Genomic DNA, 22,582 nt, shown 5'->3' with positions numbered 1-22,582 from the left:
GCCAGAATGCGTGTAACGCGAGGGTCACGAGAAAGGCATCCTAACATGAAGTCAGCCATGTGTGCCGGGGTACCTGTACGCAACACATGGCTGTCCTCACTAGGAAGATCACTTTCAGGATCCTCCTCCTCCTCCTCCTCTGGCCATACACGCTGAAAGGATGACAGGCAAGCAGCATGTGTACCCTTAGCAGTGGGCCAAGCTGTCTCTTCCCCCTTCTCCTCATGCTCCTCCCCCTCCTCCTCTTCCTCCTCCTCCTCCTCTGGCCATACACGCTGAAAGGATGACAGGCAAGCAGCATGTGTACCCTCAGCAGTGGCCAAGCTGTCTCTTCCCCCTCCTTCTCATGCTCCTCCCCCTCCTCCTCCTCAATGCACTGAGATATATACATGAGGGTGCTCTGACTATCCAGCGACATACTGTCTTCCCCCGCCTCCGTTTCCGAGTGCAAAGCGTCTGCCTTTATGCTTTGCAGGGAACTTCTCAAGAGGCATAGCAGAGGAATGGTGACGCTAATGATTGCAGCATCCCTGCTCAGCATCTGGGTAGACTCCTCAAAGTTTCCAAGGACCTGGCAGATGGCTGCCAACCAGGCCCACTCTTCTGTAAATAATTGAGGAGGCTGACTCCCACTGCGCCGCCCATGTTGGAGTTGGTATTCCACTATAGCTCTACGCTGCTCATAGAGTCTGGCCAACATGTGGAGCGTAGAGTTCCACTGCGTGGGCACGTCACACAGCAATCGGTGCACTGGCAGATGAAACCGATGTTGCAGGGTCCGCAGGGTGGCAGCGTCCGTCTTGGAGTTGCGGAAATGTGCGCAGAGCCGGCGCACCTTTCCGAGCAGGTCTGACAAGTGTGGGTAGCTTTTCAGAAAGCGCTGAACCACCAAATTAAAGACATGGGCCAGGCATGGCACGTGCGTGAGGCTGCCGAGCTGCAGAGCCGCCACCAGGTTACGGCCGTTGTCACACACGACCATGCCCGGGTTGGAGGCTCAGCGGCGCAAGCCAGCGGTCGGTCTGCTCTGTCAGACCCTGCAGCAGTTCGTGGGACGTCTGCCCCTTCTCTCCTAAGCTGAGTAGTTTCAGCACGGCCTGCTGACGCTTGCCCACCGCTGTGCTGCCATGCCGCGCGACACCGACTGCTGGTGACGTGCTGCTGCTGACACATCTTGATTACGAGACAAAGGTTGCGTAGGAGGAGGAGGAGGGTGGTTTAGTGGAGGAAGCATACACCGCCGCAGATACCAGCACCGAGCTGGGGCCCGCAACTCGGGGGGTGGGTAGGACGTGAGCGGTCCCAGGCTCTGACTCTGTCCCAGCCTCCACTAAATTCACCCAATGTGCCGTCAGGGAGATATAGTGGCCCTGCCCGCCTGTGCTTGTCCACGTGTCTGTTGTTAAGTGGACCTTGGCAGTAACCGCGTTGGTGAGGGCGCGTACAATGTTGCGGGAGACGTGGTCGTGCAGGGCTGGGACGGCACATCGGGAAAAGTAGTGGCGACTGGGAACCGAGTAGCGCGGGGCCGCCGCCGCCATCATGCTTTTGAAAGCCTCCGTTTCCACAAGCCTATACGGCAGCATCTCCAGGCTGATCAATTTGGCAATGTGCACGTTTAACGCTTGAGCGTGCGGGTGCGTGGCGGCGTACTTGCGCTTGCGCTCAAACAGTGGCGCTAGCGACGTCTGGATGCTGTGCTGAGAGACATTGCTGGATGGGTGCAGGCTAGGAGACGGTAGTGCCTGTGTCCTCAGAGGGGGGTTGGATCTCAGTGGCAGGTTGGGGCACAGGGGGAGAAGCAGTGGTGCAAACCGGAGGCGGTGAACGGCCTTCGTCCCACCTTGTGGGGTGCTTGGCCATCATATGCCTGCGCATGCTGGTGGTGGGGGCTCCCCAGCTGATCTTGGCGCGACAAAGGTTGCACACCACTGTTCGTCGGTCGTCAGGCGTCTCTGTGAAAAACTGCCACACCGTTGAGCACCTTGACCTCTGCAGGGTGGCATGGCGCGAGGGGGCGCTTTGGGAAACATTTGGTAGATTATTCGGTCTGGCCCTGCCTCTACCCCTAGCCACCGCACTGGCTCGGCCTGTGCCCACACCCTGACTTGGGCCTCCGTGTCCTCGCCCGCGTCCACGTCCTATAGGCCTACCCCTACCCCTCAGCATGGTGTATTACCAGTAGTGCAGAAACAGAACGCTGTAATTAAATGTGCCGCTTACTGGCCTGTGGTTGGAGGCTGACTTCGCTTACGGAACGCCAGGAAATAATTTGGAGGACTACTACACCCAGCAGAGACCCAGAACACTGAGGACAGTGACAGGCAGCCCAAATAGATTTTTTTCCCCAAATGTTTTTGCAAAGGCCCACTGCCTATATTCAATCAATATGTCTTCTGTCCCTGCCTAAGCGCTTCTGGCCCTGGAGTATGTCAAAGAACTGCAGAGTGTTGCACTGTGGACTGCAATACAGCGGTGATTTAACAGCCCAGACAGAGCCAGGAAATAATTTTGCGCAAGCCTGCTGTAACACTTAGCTGGCTGCGTATGAATTTGGAGGACTACTACACCCAGCAGAGACCCAGAACACTGAGGACAGTCACAGGCAGCCCAAATAGATTTTTTTCCCCAAATGTTTTTGCAAAGGCCCACTGCCTATATTCAATCAATATGTCTTCTGTCCCTGCCTAACCACCACTTCTGGCCCTGGAGTATTACTGCAGGGCGCAATGCTCTGCACGGCCGATATACCCCCCCCAAAAAAAGTGCAACACTGCAAAAAGCAGCCTCCACAGTACTGCACATGGTTAGATGTGGCCCTAAGAAGGACCGTTGGGGTTCTTGAAGCCTAAAATACCCCTAACACTCTCCCTATAGCAGCTCCGGCACCAACAGCACTTTCCCTGAGCTATGTCAGAATGCATCTGTGGCGAGCCGCGGGAGGGGCCGATTTATATACTCGGGTGACACCTGATCTCGCCAGCCACTCACTGCAGAGGGGTGGTATAGGGCTTGAACGTCGCAGGGGGAAGTTGTAATGCCTTCCCTGTCTTTCTATTGGCCAGAAAAGCGCGCTAACGTCTCAGAGATGAAAGTGAAAGTAACCCGAACATCGCGTGGTACTCGTCACGAGTAACGAGCATCTCGAACACGCTAATACTCGAACGAGTATCAAGCTCGGACGAGTACGTTCGCTCATCTCTAGTACAGATCTAATATTTCTCAATACTGAGGTTTGTTGCAACTGTAGTGTAACAAGTCTAGATATACAGTATTAGCTAAACATCCTGGACTCTAGACTGATACATTGTAACCAACTATCAGAACAGGACAGAGTCTTGTGCTGATGATATTTTAAGGGAGACCTTTCAGCATTTTTGAGTCCTTAGACTTGTCTACAACAGTAAAACTATGAAGTTGTGTAGTTTTCAAATTGTATTTTGTAACAGTTTTTGATCATCATGTCTTACCTTTAAAAAGAACATATAAACTTTTCCCACAATATATGATAATTCCTGGCAAGTAGTCAGGTGGGCGAGCCAAACCGTCTCTCCTGGCCGGCTAGGTCCCTTAACACCACTGCTATCTGTAATGTGACATGAATGATGTAGGAGTCATCCACGCACTGCTCAAAGTCTCATGTAAATGCCTAGAGATCCCAAACATGTACATGCGCAGTTCTTTTGGCCCTTTCGTGGGCCGTCTCACTAGACTAAACTGCACATGCGCCCCTAACCCCCACCTCCGGATCTATGAGCAGTGGCATCTCAGCAGATTTTGAGCAGCACATGGAAGACATCTACTACATCACCATTTCACGGTGCTGGAGAGGGGCAGTGTAAGGGGGACATAGTCTGGCCAGGAGAGGTGGTCTGGCCCACCTACCACACCGCTTGCCAAGAATTATCATGCAGCGCGGGAAAAGTTTATAATTCTTTTTAAAGACATGCATTGATCAAAAAATATAACAACATACATTTTAAAAACTACAGTACTTCATTGTTTTACCAGTGTAAACAGGTTTAAGGACACACAAGTGATGACAGGTTAAGCTCTTGGATTGTCTAGACTGGAGCAACTATGGAAAAAAATCTCAGCTGTGATCTATATGGAATATTAGCCTTTGCATGTAAACAAGAATGATTTATTTAATGACAGCAAGCAAATATCTTGAAAATGGTGAGGAATTGAGGCACACATTGTAATATGCAAATTATAGTAGAAAGTTGCAGAATTTTGCAAATTAGCATTTTGAGATTGCGTTTTTTAATTGAGGTTGTTTTTTTTTTTCACGGCTAGGGCTACACTGTGAATATTGGTTGTCTGTGATTTGTTGTAAAATCGCAGCACTGTCACAAAGCAACCTTAAGGTCTCTAGTGATTCAGTGACCATTGCAAAAAAGTTTTCACTGGCTGAATTTTTGGCCAGTTTTGAAAGGTCACCCGCTACATTATTGTATCATGGCCATGGTGATGCCATGAGTTTACTACAACTTGAAGGTGACTGAACATTGTCATTTTGCTCTAACATAAAACTGCAAAACTCTTGGAAATGAAAAGGGGGCCTAATATATTATAATCACACTCATGAATAAGTATCTCAAAGAAATCTCTCCTATCAGTAAGGCAACAACTTATTGATGACATTCTTATTTTTCACAGTAAAGCCGGACCCTCCGAGGGACATGCGGGCAGAGATAACCAGTGACGGAAAATTAAAAATTCTCTGGTCCAGTTTCGTATCCACGTCCAGCAGGTTTCAGTGTCAAGTGAAACATTATATGAACACCACAGCGGAGATCTCGCCTCCGGTAAATACCTGCATTTCACGCTCCAACGAGGCTCCAATAATATGTTACTGCAGAACTTAATTGAAAATGTCATTGAGCTCGACAGGGGATCAGTGGCCTCATTATTACAAGACTGTCATGATGGAAAGTCTGTAAAGTGCGATGTGTGAGGTTTAAAATGTGATGTAAATCTGTAAATACTGCACACAGACAGGGTCAGAGGTATAGCAGCGAGTTCCTGAACCCAATAATTGCCACTGAGCATTTCTAACACTGCTGCCTTTTATGTAGTGGAGGGCCAAGAAGTGTTTTGGACCCCAGGGCCTAGTTGGCTTAGTTGTTGCAGCAGAGCATGAAGAACCATCAAAGACTTTTTACAGTAATTATATTACATAGTGAAATGATCAAATTCTGGCTGCTGGCAGCTGCCACTAGAGGGAACTCTGTATGTAGAACTCTATATTTAGTGGTCCTGTGCACAGCCAGAATTATAGAATTGATGTAGAAATCAAGGGATTTGGAGCTCTATAGAAAAAAAATGAAGATCTGAGCGACTATAAAGATATATGCTTAAAATTCCAGGTGGAGAGCTGCAGGTCCCCCTATTGCAATGGGGTCTTGGAAGTGCCTGACTGTGAAATGGTCAGTCTGCCCCTGCCTTGAGCCCCATCAGGCAACAGGGCTGCATCTCCTATAGGAAGAGCATTGGTCAGATGATGAAAAGCTAATTTTAGAAAAATGACAAACAATATGGCTGCTATTCCGGATGTCATTTTTGCAAACTGACTGCAGCAGCAATACATAATATAATGCAATCAGAAATCTGTAATGTTGGCTGCTGCTTTAATTTCGGATTTCCTAATTTTAGAATTGCTTTCAGTTGCTCAAATAGATTCTTTTACTCTAGTTTAAAAATGCTCAAAGTCACGTCAGCTCTTGTCATTAGCAGAAACTTACCCTCTGTTTCTCTCCAGTCTTATGTGTTTGTGGAGAACACCTATATCATCCTGGATGTCCCAGAATCCTGCTCACCACTGGTATTTGAGGTACGATGCAGAGGATTCCCTGAACTTGGTGTTTGGAGCAACTGGAGCGTTCCCATAGTTCTTAAGTCCAAAGGTAAAAATATATAGATAACAGATCAGCAGAGAAAAATGGCTGCATGGAATCTCACCAGATTAGACAAATAACATACCTTTTACAAAATCAGAATAGTTGGTTCCTTAAATACTTTGTCCTGCTCCCTATGTACAAGAATCTAACTACTAGAATACTGCCCCCTATGTACAAGAATAAAACTACTATAATACTGCCCCCTATGTACAAGAATAAAACTACTATAATACTGCCCCCTATGTACAAGAATATAACTACTATAATACTGCCCCCTATGTACAAGAATATAACTACTATAATACTGCCTCCTATGTACAAGAATATAACTACTATAATACTGCCCCCTATGTACAAGAATATAACTGCTATAATACTGCCCTCTATGTACAAGAATATAACTACTATAATACTGCCCCCTATGTACAAGAATATAACTACTATAATACTGCCTCCTATGTACAAGAATATAACTACTATAATACTGCCCCCTATGTACAAGAATATAACTACTATAATACTGCTCCTATGTACAAGAATATAACTACTATAATACTGCTCCCTATGTATAAGAATATAACTACTATAATACTGCCTCCTATGTACAAGAATATAGCTACTATAATACTGCCCCCTATGTACAAGAATATAACTACTATAATACTGCCCCCTATGTACAAGAATATAACTACTATAATACTGCCCCCTATGTACAAGAATATAACTACTATAATACTGCCCCTATGTACAAGAATATAACTACTATAATACTGCCCCCTATGTACAAGAATATAACTACTATAATACTGCCCCTATGTACAAGAATATAACTACTATAATACTGCCCCTATGTACAAGAATATAACTACTATAATACTGCCCCTATGTACAAGAATATAACTACTATAATACTGCCCCCTATGTACAAGAATATAACTACTATAATACAGTCCCCTATGTACAAGAATATAACTACTATAATACTGCCCCCTATGTACAAGAATATAACTACTATAATACTGCCCCCTATGTGCAAGAATATAACTACTATAATACAGCCCCCTATGTACAAGAATATAACTACTATAATACTGTCCCCTATGTACAAGAATATAACTACTATAATACTGTCCCCTATGTATAAGAATATAACTACTATAATACTGCTCCCTGTGTACAAGAATATAACTACTATAATACTGCCCCCTATGTACAAGAATATACCTACTATAATACTGCCCTCTATGTACAAGAATATAACTACTATAATACTGCCCCCTATGTACAAGAATATAACTACTATAATACTGTCCCCTATATACAAGAATATAACTACTATAATACTGCCCCCTATGTACAAGAATATACCTACTATAATACTGCCCCCTATGTACAAGAATATAACTACTATAATACTGCCCCCTATGTACAAGAATATAACTACTATAATACTGCCCCCTATGTATAAGAATATATCTACTATAATACTGCTCCCTATGTACAAGAATATAACTACTATAATACTGTCCCCTATGTATAAGAATATATCTACTATAATACTGCCTCCTATGTACAAGAATATAACTACTATAATACTGCCCCCTATGTATAAGAATATATCTACTATAATACTGCCTCCTATGTACAAGAATATAACTACTATAATACTGCCTCCTATGTACAAGAATATAACTACTATAATACTGCCCCCTATGTACAAGAATATAACTACTATAATACTGCCCCCTATGTACAAGAATATAACTACTATAATACTGCCCCCTATGTACAAGAATATAACTAGTATAATACTGCCCCCTATGTACAAGAATATAACTACTATAATACTGCCCCCTATGTACAAGAATACTGTATATCTTCTATAATACTGCCCCTTATCGTCCACATAACGGTTGTGACCAGATAGATGAATTTACTCTACTTTCTTTATTTATAGTCTGCTTAATAATAACTGTCGCACTGTCTCATGTTACTGGCATGACCGGCTTTATACCAATATTTTTCTCTACAGATGGATATTATTTCCCCCAGAGAGTTGTGGTCAGCAGTGAATCCAGTGCTTCAATTTTTTGCATGTTCTGTGATAAAAACAAGAAAATTCCATCCAGTGCCATAACCTGGGGTCTGAACCTGGTGGAGCAAATCCCCGCTAACCAATATACAACAGTGAGCAACTATGTTGCAAAAGTCACAATTAACAATCTAAACATAACGAAGCCAAAGGGAAAGTTTCAGTTTGATGCTTTGTATTGCTGTGTCCAGGGCATCGAATGCCAGCCGCGGTATGCAGAAATCTATGTCATAGGTAAGAATATTGGTGGTTATCTTCAGTGCTCCATGAACACAGGTACAAAGGTAACAAACCCATCCAAGCTCTGATGCCTGAGGGGTCCTCTCTGCGACATAATAAGAGACCAGTTCTATAAATAGAACATAGTAGATTATATGGGGCCCTTTTAAATTTTAGCATTTAGGGACAGAAGCCAAGATGCACAACCCCTTTAAAAATAAAGGGGTCACCTTGAATCTCATTCTCAGCACCCCAGGCAAACAACTGAATGTGCTGGGGCGAGCTTTGGCCAGCCTGACCTTTCTCATGCAAGTGCCCATTCATTGGCTTGGCCATTTTGTAATAAAAGGACAGCAGAAGGTCCGTTAGGACGGGAGTCACTTTTACTGAGAAGCTCTCTATTTTCAGACCCAAAGGCGGTCCTGAGCAGGGAACCCAACTCTATCATCTTCATATGTGCTGTGAAGACACCTCTACAGGGTATGCCATCTTGGCACTACTCCTTTAAGTTTCGCCTTTATCCATGGTGTTGCGCCTGTTGGCTTTAGATTTGATAAAGTACAATGTCTCTCCCAAGCTGCTAAGGTCCTGTCATCAGGTCCTGGGGATAGGCTGCAGTACTTTATAATGAAATGCTATCTTCCAACCATCCTGAGGAATTGCCCTGCAGTATTGAATTGAGTGGAGCTCATGTAAATATACCCCAAAATGCGTTTTCTGGGAGGCTTAATATATTTAGGTTCCATTAGAGGCCTTTAGTCATAATTCCGTTCCTCTGCTCCGTTTTTGGAACAGAGAAACTAAATTAAACCGGAAACCAACTGGTCATTTTTTCCCCCTGTTAAGCCTGTCCAATGCAATTTGTATTCTGGTTTTCCTAGGGGGCTTACTCTTTTTCTGCCGTTATACAACGGTGCTATCTGCTGGCTAAAGCCAGAACTGCATGAGGTGACACATTGGATAGGCTCCGACAGCAGAGAGGCTGGCAATATACAGTAAGAGAACCCCGATGGACGTCTTCCAACATCGGAGCTGTACAGCCTTAAATCATAATGTCTTCAGAGGTCAGACAGTGGATTGGAAAGGGTTAATTTTAGTGGGGGTTTTCTAAAACGTAAAGCAAATGTTAAGCCTTCCGTTTGCTTCCATTCCATTCGGTTTCTGGTCTGCAGGACTATTTGTTCCATTAAAAAAAACAAAAAAAAAACCCAAATGAAATGGAAAGAAATGGAAAGTTTTTCATTTGCTTTCCGTTTTTGAGAAACCCCATTGAAATCAACAGAGAAAAACTGATCTCTGTTTTAGTTCCGTTTCTCAGTTTCAAAAACGGAGCAGAGGAATGGAATTAGGACTAAAGCCCTAACGTAGCTGTGAATGGAGCCTTACATGGGGATGCAAGTTGCGCCCAGGATTCTGGGGTGCAGCTCACATTGCATAGCACTGAGGCCCTGTCTGAGTGCTGTGCGATGTGTGGGACTCCGCTTGTTATAGGTCCTATTATCACGCATGACGAGCATAGAAATAGGAGATGCCGCCATTTTTTTCTAACTCAGACCAATTTTTTTGTGCGATTTGTTTTTTTTTTTTATGCATTTCTGCCATTTTTTTTCAACAGCTTTGTATCCGATTTTTACATGCGCAAATAAACCCGCCTGATTGGTTGCACACACCTCCTGGTTCTTCACATTTTTTTTAAACGTTATCATGGTTACATATGATAAAAACAGATTACAATCACATGAAACGAGTGTAATCCGCTTTTTTTAAACGCACTCATGGATTCGAATGAGTGATTTTTATCTGAAAAGCCCAACAAAATACGACCGGCTGTAATTTTGTTTTTTGCCTAGACTGTTTGTCCAATGAAAAAAAAAAAAATCGCACGTGTGAATTTAGCCATTTAAAATAATATGCTTTATTTTCGTCTGATTTTGGTCCAATTTTTATGGACAGAACGTCAGATGGAAAAAATTGTTGGTATGCATATACCCTAAGGGCTCATTGACACGAGGGAATTTGTGCAGCTAACTTACGCACACAAAAATAACGCGACTATTAGAGCCAATGGTTTCCTATGGAAACAATCAAATGAGGGAATTTTAGGCGCGCCAAAAAATTGCACCTAAAAAGATAGGACATCAACGACTGAAATTAAATCTTTGCAATCTAATTGTGGATTCAGGTTTTCCTAGGGGGCTTTGTCTTTCTGCCATTATACAATGGCGCCATCTGCTGGCTAGAGCCAGTACTGCGGTATGGGACATGCTGGAGAGGCCCCCGACAAGAGAGCGTCCAGTAATATACAGTAAGAATACCCTGCCGGACGTCTTCTGACATCGGAGCTGTACAGGCTTCAAACAGAATGTCTTTAGACGTCAGACAGTGGATTGGAAAGGGTTAAGCAACTTAAGTTGCCTGCTACGCGAAAATATAGGTCTTGACCTATATCTGGTGCGCAAAGCGCAGGAGTATCCATAGGCTCCTATAGGAGCTGGAAAAAAGGTAGGGGGAGGGAGATCAGCTGCGTCCGCTAAACCCAGAAGCACGGTGTTCCCGTGGGCATTAAGGGAAGGTCTGGAAGATGAAGGGAAGCCCTGTGGGTTCCCTTCATCCCCACGATAAAGGGAACCCCTGGGGAGATGAAGAGAACCCTCACCGCGGGGACGAAGAGAGTCCCTGGGAGGGATTCCCTTCAGCACTACTGAGGACTCCCTTATCCCCAATGGGGACTAACAGGAGCTTACAGCAGGACATTTAAAAAGTGAAAACTTGCCGTTCATAGGGACTTCAGGGCTGCTGCCGCAATCTCTCTCTCTTATCCCTGAACTCCCAAACAGCAGCGCATTTTTTCCTTCGCTCATCAGCGTTGTTTCAGATCTGGACTTTAGCGCAGAAAAGTCGTCCATTCAGACGATATTTCATCAGCTAGAGTTGCGTTTTTTTGTGTGTGAGTTCCACACCCATGTGAACAAGCCCTAAGGGTATTAAGCCAAGCATGGAGTACATGGGGCACAGTGTGAATTCAGCCAAGGGTCCAAATGCACCTGGAGCCCACCATAGATGAGGAAGTACCTGTAATAAGTGCTTGCCCTGCTCCCTGAGAGGAGGATATTTGGCACTGAGTATCAGAGCGCAAAAGTCTCCAAATTGTTTTTCTATGGTTCCACTATGCAGTAAAATATGTGCTATAAAGTAAGTAAAAGTACTTGAGCAGTAGTGGGCATCAGGGTCAGAAAGGGTGAGCTTCGCCTCCTGACTCTTCCAAAATAGACAAACTCTTTTACAGATTAGGGTTGAATTGACCATTTGAGCATTGCTAAGGGTCCATGGCCAAAATGACTCCCACCTGTTCCCCCCCTCCTACACACACTGTTATATGCAGGACCTATCAGAGAATGTAAATGAAGTATTGCATGGACGGGACAAGATAAATGTTGCCGAAAGAATTCTCTGTCACATACACGTTACATGTGTAATGCCAGTGAGTACTGAGGAAGAGGCTCCCATACCTCGAAACGTGTATACAAATTGGTTTTAATAGTAAACTTTTTGGCAACATACCTTATCTTCATAATGTATACCATGTCTGAAGGTCGCGCCACATTCACCCCTCCATGAGATAGTTTTTTTTTTTCCTTATCTGTTGCTCCCCAACCACCATGTGCCATCTTTGATACTGGTGTCTTCTTATGTGACTGAAGAGTATTTAGACCCCTCAGACACCAGGGCCAGGATACAACTGCTACAGCTGATCCCCCTATACCTGCACCGCACTACTGATGGAGCCTTATTTTATTAATCTCATTACTATTTCTTTTTGATCATTTCAGACACTAACATCAGCATTACCTGTGAAACCAACGGAGAACTTACGGTGATGACCTGCAGGTGGACCCCTAAACAAATCATCCCCCTTAGAGACATCACCCTAACCTTCCGATATTATGAGTGAGTAGAAGCCTTAACTCCCGGGATGTCAAACTCATTTTCACCGAGGGCTACATTAGCATTATGGTCTCCTTCAAAGGGCCATTTCTAATTGTAAGGGCTCAGTCACACGGGCGTTTATTGCCACGATTTGCGCATGCGCATGCGTCCGGCGATTTTTTAAAACCATTGCTTTGCAATGGTATCGGACACATGAGCGCTTTTTATGCGCTCGTCCGATAAATTAGAGAACAGAAATCGCAGATCGCACCTATCTGCGATCTGCGATTCCTGTTCTCTTCTCTATATGCGCTCAATGGGGCTGGCGGCAGCAGCGCCGACCCCATTGAGAACATATAGAAGACAAATCATTCTTCTCTGCCACAGCTGGAACAGCTGTGGCAGAGAAGAACGATGTTTGCCCATTGAATTCAATGGAGCGGCAATACAGCCGCTCCATTGAAAGCAATGGGCTGCCGGCGTGCGCGGGGTTAATTGTCGGGAAGGGGTTAAATATATAACCCCTTCCCTGCAATGCATCCTGAAAAGTGAAAAAATAAAAAAAAAGGATGTACTCACCTGCTCCCGGCAGCCTGAGATCCCCGCGGCCGTCCTGCAGTGGGCGTGAAGGGGGTGTGACTCAGGCTTGCCCCTGATTGGCTCAGCCTGAGCCAATCAGAGGCTGATCTCAGTCACACCCATTCATGAATTCATGAATGGGTGTGACTGAGACTTGCCTCTGATTGGCTCAGCGCTGAGCCAATCAGGGGCAAGCCTGAGTCACACCCCCTTCACACCCACTGCAGGACGGCCGCGGGGATCTCCGCCTGCCAGGAGCAGGTAAGTACATACATTTTTTTTATTTTTTCACTTTTCAGGATGCATTGCAGGGAAGGGGTTATATATTTAACCCCTTCCCGACAATTCATTCCACACTCGCCCGCAGCGCTTGCATTCAATGGAGGCGGCTGTATTGCCGGCTCCATTGAATGCAATGCGCTGGACAGCTCCGGCCCGTTTCTAATGAAACGCGGCTAGGAGCAGATTTTCGGGCGATTTTTCGGCGCCGGTCACGCGATTTGCGCATGCGCATCCGTCATGCGATGCGCAAATCGCGTGAAAAAACGCCCGTGTGACTAAGGCCTAAGACTGTATTTTAAAGGATATATTAAAAAGCGGGGACCAGAGGCAGGTTCTAGTCCAGAAAAATTGGGTCTCAAATCCCCCATCACAAATACCTGACTCCAAACTGCCAGGTAGTCAAAAAAAAGGAAAAAGCATGGGAGTTAGCAGAATCTGGTGAAAGGTTTCCAAAAAATTCCTTAAGGTAAAGTCATTACACACTGGGGTAAGCAGCGGTATAACACAACGTCCTCTTTGATCAGTGCAGCAGGCTCACAGAGTATGGATAGGCAGGCTGGAACAGACTGTCCTCTGTAGGATGGCAGCGAGGACCTGCTGGGATGTGCAAGCCGCCTCACGGTCTGACCCCAGGCAAGCAGGAGAGGCTCAGCGGGAGAAGTAGACAGGGGAGCGAAAACTAAAAGCTCTGGGGGCTGCAGTAACAGCCACAGTACTCAGCCCACATGCACCAACGTCACAATGTAGAACCAAAATGGCGTCTGCGATCCCTGTACCCAGCAGCAGGCTACATACGAATCCACAGTACACCAGAGGGTCTTCCTGACACAACTGAGGACCCTCTGATCTAGAAGAGGCTCTTCTGTATTGGGAACTTATGGGCCACATAAAATCATGTGGCGGGCTCGGTTCGGCCCACGGGTCTTGACTTTGACACATGTTCCCCATTCCATGTGACAAAGAGGTGGGACTTTGTCGCCATCCTGGGGCTTACTGTGCGTATAGGTGAGCAAAAAAATTCTCCTCCCCACTAGTTCTCCTCTCCTGCACTGGCAGCAGAGACCAATTATGGAAGCTGGAAAGTCTGTGCCTACCAAGACTGACCACCGGACCACCAGGAATAACATTAACTCACTAGCCACCAGGGATTAAAATATTAGCCCACAAGACTTCTGCGAAAAACACTGTGACCTACTATATTCCAGGGAGCAATCAGGAATAGCAGAGTTTAAAGGGGCTATCCAGTTGTAAACTATTGATGGCCTAGCTTTTGGATAAGTAATCAATAGTAGATTGACGGGGGTCCTTTTTCTGCGGACCCCTGCCAGTCACCTCTTCGCTGGGGTTGTGTACTTGTGCGCTGAGCTGACGTGTACAAGAAGCAGACAACTCCATTCTCACTGCAGTGGCCAGGCTTGGTATTATAGGAAAAGTTCCCACTAAAATGAATGGGACAGAGCTTGCAATACCTAGCCTGGCCACTGTAGTGGGAACAGAGCTGTCTGGTCCTTGCAGAAATCAGCTCATTGCGTTAGCACAGCAAAGAACTGATCGGTGGAGATCTATTATTGATGGCTTATCCTGCTGATAGGCCATCAGTAGTTTACAACTGGACAACCCCTTAAGGCTGCTTGCATGCGGCCAGATCAGATTCCCGCAGCGTAATACAACCCTGTGACCGGCAGGGGCCCCCCGCATACTTGTCTGCAGTTTTTGTAATCTGTGCTGCGGATGTGCCGGACGGTGCATATGCACAGTACAGATCATGCCGCGCTGTCGCTAGTCGATGGCGCAGATTCCGGGTTGGATGGCTTCCATTGACTTCAATGCAAGCCGTCCGTGCGGAATATGCCTTTAAATAGAGCATGCTGCAATTTTTTTTCCCCCCGTGAGCGGAATATCTCAATTAATTTCTACTCGTGAGCAGGAAAAAATGCTTTTCCATAGCTTGCTATGGGCGGTATTTGCTGGAGATAGACGCCCGCTCTGAATTACGCAATGCAAATCTGCCCATGTGCAGGCGGCCTTAACCTACTAGACACCAGGGATATACATAATAACCTAATAGACACCAGGGATACACATATTAGCCCACTAGACACCAGGGATATACATATTAACCTAATAGATACCGGGTATATATATATTAACCCACCAGATACCAGGGATATACATATTAACCCACTAGACACCAGGGATATGCATATTAACCCATTAGACATCAGGGGTATACATATTAACCCACTAGACACCAGGGATATACATATTAACCTAATAGACACCAGGGATATACATATTAGCCCACTAGACACCAGGGATATACATATTAACCTAATAGACACCAGGGATACACATATTAGCCCACTAGACACAAGGGATATACATATTAACCTAATAGACACCGGGTATATACATATTAACCCACCAGATACCAGGGATATACATATTAACCCACTAGACACCAGGGATATGCATATTAACCCATTAGACATCAGGGGTATACATATTAACCCACTAGACACCAGGGGTATACATATTAACCTAATAGACACCAGGGATATAAACATTAACCCACTAGACACCAGGGAAATAAACATTAACCCACTGGGCACTAGGGATACATATATTAACCCACTAGACAAAAACTAGACGCCAGCGATAAACATATTAACCCACTAGACACCAGGTATATAAACATTAACCCACTAGACGCCAAGGATATACATATTAACCCACTAGACACCAGGTATATAAACATTAACCCACTAGACGCCAAGAATATACATATTAACCCACTAGATACCAGGGATATAAATATTAACCTAATAGACACTGGGTATATACATATTAACCCACCAGATACCAGGGATATAAACATTAACCCACTAGACGCCAAGGATATACATATTAACCCACTAGATACCAGGGATATAAATATTAACCTAATAGACACTGGGTATATACATATTAACCCACCAGATACCAGGGATATAAACATTAACCTACTAGACGCCAAGGATATACATATTAACCCACTAGATACCAGGGATATAAATATTAATCTAATAGACACAGGGTATATACATAATAACCCACCAGATACCAGGGATATAAACATTAACCCACTAGGCGCCAAGGATATACATATTAAGCCACTAGATACCAGGGATATACATATTAACCGAATAGACACCAGGGATATACATATTAGCCCACTAGACACCAGGGATATAAACATTACCCCACTGGACACCAGGGATACATATATTAACCCACTAGATAAAAACCTTGTTCACCATTTGTAATCCAACCGCGTTCTCAAGCCATCCTGATGGAGATAGAGAACTATTGTTTAAATAAAGCAGGAAGATATTTATTTACGAAACCCGTGTTCCCGAAGTTTTACGTTCATGCATACTGCTACTGTTAGGCTGCCTTCACAGAGGCGTAAAATCGTGCGAGATTTGTGCGTTGCGAGACGCACAAATATGAACCCCATTCTTTTGAACGAGGTTATACACATGAGCGATGTTCTCTTGCATGGCACCACGATGCGGGATACAAATCGCGGCATGTTCTATCTTGCTGCGTGCTCTTGCATTGCAACGCCCATTGTTTTCAATGGGGCTGGTGGCAGCATCGAACCATATGCAAACTGCGCGCGATGCGGGATCTCCTGTTGCAAACAATGGGAGAAACTCTGTGATTCTCCCATTGTTGGGGACTTCACATGTATGGCGAGTGCAATATGGGGAATCACGGCCAATATTGCGCTCGCCCATGAGAAGTTAGTCCAACTCTTATTCCTAGTGGTACTACTACCACTGATAGAACCACTACTCGCAATACTTTACTACCAAGGATACTACTAATACTCCCAATACTATCCCTTCTCCGCTGCACCTCCTTATGCTCGTTCTGTACATGTCCCTGCATACGGCGCTCCACAGCAGCAGTTCTTCATGGAGGAAATGACTCTGCAAAGAGGTCTATCGCTGACATGATTGCCTCTCCTAGTATTAGTGCTACAGCTGATATTACTAATATGTTGACGATTAAATATAAATTGCATTATCTTATCCTCTTTTTTTTCCAGGGACAAAAACTATATGTTTGTGACAGATATAGAGTACCACACTTCTACCATAAAGCGCTGTGATTTGCAGCAGGACGGCTCCTATCAGTGCATTTTTAAAATAATTAAGATGATGTATATATACCACATGTGGGTTGAAATACAACATCCAGGCGGCACGCTGCGATCGCCCCCCGTGTCTCTGAAGCCCATTGAAGTTGGTAAGACACTCACTCAATTACATACCCCGTTTCCCTGAAAATAAGACATACCCTGAAAATAAGACATAGCATGATTTTTCAGAATTTTTGAGGATGCAAAATGATTTTTCAGGCTTTTTGAGGATGCTTGAAATATAAGCCCTACTCCAAAATTAAGCCCTGCTAACAGTTAATTTAAAAAAGTCAATTTAAATAGTGCCCAGGCAGCTATACATGTAAAAAAGTTAAACGCTTTTGAACAAAAATTTATATACTGTCTTATTTTCGGGGAAACACGGTAGTTGCCTCGATCTGTATAACATGGTGACCATCAAATCATATTTTACGCCCCCCTGAAATATGGCCAAAGATAGAGAGCTGCATGAGTTCCAGGGAGCTCCCCAGGAGTTCACAGGGGTGCAGAACACAACAAATTCAAAAAGTTGGAAAAAATCCCTGCGCTTTATGAGCCTTTTTTTTAAATTTATTTGCGTAGGGCATACATAGGAGATGTGGGAATGCAGACTTTTCCCTACACAGAGTCAACACAATGGCTTACTGCTTGTCAAGCCCCCAGTCACTGCAGTGAGGAACCCCAATACTACTTAGTGCATCAAATACCTGAACTTTTCTCATAGTTTGGTATTCATGTCTATTTGTCGCCACCTGCAGGGAGAGGGTGGAATTTCCACATCTTTGAACAGGTAAGAGGATGCACAGTAAGGGCTCAATCTACATGGGCGTAAGCGCATTGGTGATATGCACCAATATAGGAAATGCTGCCTAATAATTCTATTCACTGCATCTTACACGCAAAAATAACATGCGGCACAAATCCGCTCGTGTGAACGATGCTTTAGGGTGCTTTCACAAGGGCAGAATTAGAGAATTGGTATCCCAGAATTCCGCACTGAAATCGAATTTTGATGCGAAATTGCTGGCAGAATTCTGCTATTTTCAATCCTGCATCAAAATGCATGCACTAGCAGAATATTCCACAAGAGGGCAGCACCCACCTGTGTGAACACACACTTGAATTCCTTTAGGCTGCGTTCACAGGTAGCAGATTTGATGCAGATTCACCGCAGTGGAAAAAAAATCATCAGCAAATCCATATCAAAATCAGAATCATTTGATGCGGATTTTGGTGCGGATCCACAGCAGATTTCACCCCTTCAAATGAATTTAGGGCTTAGACACATGACCGCTTGCAAAACATGACTAAAAATCTAGAAGTCATTGTGGCCAAACAGAACCGTCATATGATGGAACTGAATGGACCACATTGACATAGTCAATAGGGTCCATTCGGCTTCTGACTTTCAACTCATAAAATATACCGCAGCTGCTGCAGAACCTCATAATATACACATCAGCTGCTGCAGAAATATTAATGCTCACATCTTCTCCTGCAGAACTTCCCACTACACACCTCAGCTGCTGCAGAACCTCTTATTATACACACTACCTGGTGCAGAAACTTGTAATACAGATCTCTAGACCTCAGCTGCTGCAGAACCTCATACATCTCTTCTTCTTTATAAACACTGTAGGATTTTAGGTTGAACCTGATGGACCTGTGTCTTCTTTCTTCCTTACTAATTATATTATCATGGCTCTTCCGTTATATACTATGGTGTTATATAGACTTTCTTGTCTCTTCTGTATATAGTAAAGCCGAACGCTCCACCGATGCTTCAGGCTGAGATGGTAGATGCTGAACACGACACAAGACATATACATGTGACATGGGGACGGCCAAAATTAGGTTTTGATGATGTCTTTTACCAGCTCCGTTATCGGGTGCAAGAACTGGAGGCAGAATGGCAGGTACTCAATCCCTAAAGAGGAAGCGGCTCTTATATCTTCACAACTAATACGCATCTTTGATGGAAGTTATCATAGACAGAAGTAGAAATATAGATATTTGTGAAAATTGTTTAAATTCAGAAATTAATGACGCAGCAATCGCAATAGTCTATTTGGATCTGAGAGCAGCCTGTGTATCATAATTCAATGTATCTAAAGAATTGTTACTTATTACGTATTTTAGTGTATAGTGGTTACATATAAAGTAACATATTAGCAGCAGATTTCTTTCTATACCATTAGAATCTATCCTTACAGGTCTTGTTGCTTTCTTCTTGCCCAAATCTCTTATACCGAGTGAAAAGGAAGGAATCTATCACCTGTACTTTTTTAACTTATTAAAACCGGATAGTGAAACAGTTTTTATTTTCTAACCTGTTTTTTTCTATTTTTCTATTTTCTATCTATTGTCTCTAAATTCCATCGTCTAGACATGACTATAGGGGCGGCCATCTTGCTGAGCTGCAGATAACAGCATTTAGAGATATGGTTTATAGCAGCCTCCTGAGGCATAGATACATTGTAAAGATGCAGACCCATTAGCTTCTATGTTGGCATGTTTTGTAACCTGTTCAGGGAGGGGGAGGAGGTAAGCTGTGAGTTTCACCTATTGAGAATGGTTGATTCTGTGGTATCTGTATTCAGATGTCACTTTTTATTGTAATCCTGACTGTGATGATACTGAAATGACTGCTGAGAAGTTTGTTTTTGCTATAGAACAGGATGTGTCAGACTGTTGTTAGTCGTAGTGGTCAGTGTGAGACCTGCGGGATTTTAACATTTTATTAAATACATGTTGTGAAATTGACAATTGAAAAAAATATAACAAAAATGCTAACAAATAAGTTTCACATAAGAACCTCATGTAGGCCTTATTCACACGAGCGCTGTTTTAGCACAGTATAGGTATGCAAAAAAAAAAAATCACACATATACTGAGCTAAAATGCTTTAAAAAGCACAGCTGCTCCAGGAGGAGAAAGAGAAGAAGCCCCGCTTTGTCTCTCCCTGCTATGGGTTAATCCCCCATAGCCCTGCTCTGTCTCTCCCTGCTATGGTGAATGTTAACCCATAGCCTACTCTGTCTCTCTCTGCTATGGGGATCCCCAAGGGATATCCCCATAGCGCAGACAGAGTGTGCAGGGCTAGAGAAAGGGGTGGGGTTACATGGCATCTCACATTAGAGCTAGAAGGGCAGGGCTATGGGGCTGGATCCCTCTAGCCCCGAATCTCCCACGCTCTCCGGGAAAGCCATGTAACCCCACCCCCTCTCTCTCCCTGGAGAGAGGTGGAGGGAGTCCCCTACTCCTCCCAGCTGCTGTGGAATTGCCCAGCGGCGAGGCTGGAGGAATTCCCAGCTGCTTACAGTGGGACATTTAAAACATGCTGCCAAGAAGAACATTTTAAATGTCCTGTTGTAAATTCCTGTTAGTTGCCACGGGAATTAAATTCCTGTTAGTCCTCGCAGTTTAAATGTCCTGCTGTTATCAGCGGGGAATCTTCTTTTCTTGCGTAGGAGTTTCCATAAACTCCTGCTCCCATAGGAGTCTATGGAAACTCTGCTCAGCACTCACCACAGATAGGATAGGTCCTATCTTTTCGCGCAGCACGGACCTTAGATGTGGGCATTGTAGCCATGCATGTCCTATCTTTGTTAGATGTGCTAATTTACTGCGTCTAACAATCGTTCATGGGAACGCTTCTATAGGAACCCATTGCTTCCTATAGAAGCGCTTTCTGTGTTCACCTTTCATGCTCTTAAGCAACGCTTGTCTGAATGAGGCCTTAGGGAGTGTTCACACCTTGCTGATTTGCTGCAGATTTTAGTGCAGATCTGCAGCAAAGTTCACCCTTTCAATTGAATTAAATTGAAGGGTTAAAATCTGCTACAAAACTCACAGCAAACCAGCAACGCATGAACACACCCTTTTATAATGACACATTCCTTTTTAATCTTAACATTTTTTGTCCTTGCAGTCGCCACTAGAGGGAGCCTCCTGTACACAAAATAATTATTGATCTCAATGGGAGCTATATACAGGTAGTTCCTAAGGCCCCATTCACATCCCATTTAAGCCACCCCTTGGGGGTCTATATATTGGGTGACTTTCCCATTACACATCTCTGATGAAGGCTGTAACGTATGCCACTGTACATACTGTAACCTCGCATAGCTCCTTTTAATGGTGGCTACAAGTAAAGAGAGTCGTTGACTTTCACAGATAGAGCAAAATTTAGGGACTATATAGAAAAAATTGAAACAATAGCCACATTTAAGGTTATTGTCAGAATTGGCCACGCTATATGTAGACTGAAAGATATTCAGAAGATTGACGTAATCACAAAGTCATGTATTAAACCTCTGCATCCCCAAGGTTGTAGACATTTACAACAATGAATCTGCCAACATACTCCAAGTAGGCGCCTGTCAAGCTTACACCATTCAAGTCCGATGCCAATTGGTTAACCTGTCTGACATCTGGAGTGATTGGTCCATCGCCACTAAGACAGAAGTCAAAGATATCAAAGGTTGGAATATTATCAGTGAGGGCCAAGTGGCCAAGGAAAGTGACTAAACTGATGTCAAGTCTTATTTGTATTTATTTATTTTTCAGAACCTTCGAGAGGGCCAGAATTTTGGAGAATTATGCCAGAAAATTACATCCAGAAAGGAGACAGAATTACTCTGGTTTGGAAAGTAAATATGTCTAAAATCTATTTTATTGGAGATGTAGTGGAGTTAAAGGGGTTGTCCCGAGGCAGCAAGTGGGTCTATACACTTCTGCATGGCCATAATAATGCACTTTGTAATGTACATTGTGCATTAATTATGAGCCATACAGAAGTTATAAAAAGTTTTATACTTACCTGCTCCGTTGCTGGCGTCCTCGTCTCCATGGTGCCGACTAATTTTCGCCCTCCGATGGCCAAATTAGCCGCGCTTGCGCAGTCCGGGTCTTCTCCTCTTCTCTATGGGGCTCCGTGTAGCTCCGTGTAGCTCCGCCCCGTCACGTGCCGATTCCAGCCAATCAGGAGGCTGGAATCGGCAATGGACCGCACAGAAGCCCTGCGGTCCATGGAGACAGAGGATCCCGGCGGCCATCTTCAGCAGGTGAGTATGAAGACGCCGGACCGCCGGGATTCAGGTAAGCGCTGTGGGGGTTGTTTTTTTAACCCCTGCATCGGGGTTGTCTCGCGCCGAACGGGGGGGGGGTTTAAAAAAAAAAAAAAAAACCGTTTCGGCGCGGGACAACCCCTTTAAGTTTGTCTTTTTGGAGATGACAGGGCTGGCAGCCTAATGGGGAGGAAGGAGATAACCAAGCCGTTATCATTGAAATATGGTTGACCATGTCTCTGGTGTTCAATTAGAATTTTAGCTCCTCTCCAGAACGCACAGTTATCATCAATGACTCCAGCTTTACTGCATTGTCTATTAC

General features: G+C 44.4%; 1 protein-coding gene across 1 annotated transcript in view; it reads left to right on the top strand.

Annotated features, from left to right (window-relative positions):
* LEPR (leptin receptor) overlaps nucleotides 1–22,582 on the top strand; it is a 78,177-nt gene that overhangs the window by 38,791 nt on the left and 16,804 nt on the right. The window contains exons 6-13 of the mRNA XM_066597674.1: nucleotides 4,663–4,811; nucleotides 5,765–5,909; nucleotides 7,936–8,229; nucleotides 12,045–12,162; nucleotides 17,099–17,298; nucleotides 18,950–19,107; nucleotides 21,521–21,674; nucleotides 21,761–21,843. Coding sequence (XP_066453771.1) covers nucleotides 4,663–4,811; nucleotides 5,765–5,909; nucleotides 7,936–8,229; nucleotides 12,045–12,162; nucleotides 17,099–17,298; nucleotides 18,950–19,107; nucleotides 21,521–21,674; nucleotides 21,761–21,843 — 1,301 coding nt within the window. The remainder of the gene's footprint in view (nucleotides 1–4,662; nucleotides 4,812–5,764; nucleotides 5,910–7,935; nucleotides 8,230–12,044; nucleotides 12,163–17,098; nucleotides 17,299–18,949; nucleotides 19,108–21,520; nucleotides 21,675–21,760; nucleotides 21,844–22,582) is intronic.

This window comes from Eleutherodactylus coqui, chromosome 3 (genome assembly GCF_035609145.1).
Source record: "Eleutherodactylus coqui strain aEleCoq1 chromosome 3, aEleCoq1.hap1, whole genome shotgun sequence".
In the NCBI taxonomy this organism is placed as follows: domain Eukaryota; kingdom Metazoa; phylum Chordata; class Amphibia; order Anura; family Eleutherodactylidae; genus Eleutherodactylus; species Eleutherodactylus coqui.
This window is presented reverse-complemented; position numbering and strand designations above follow the sequence as displayed.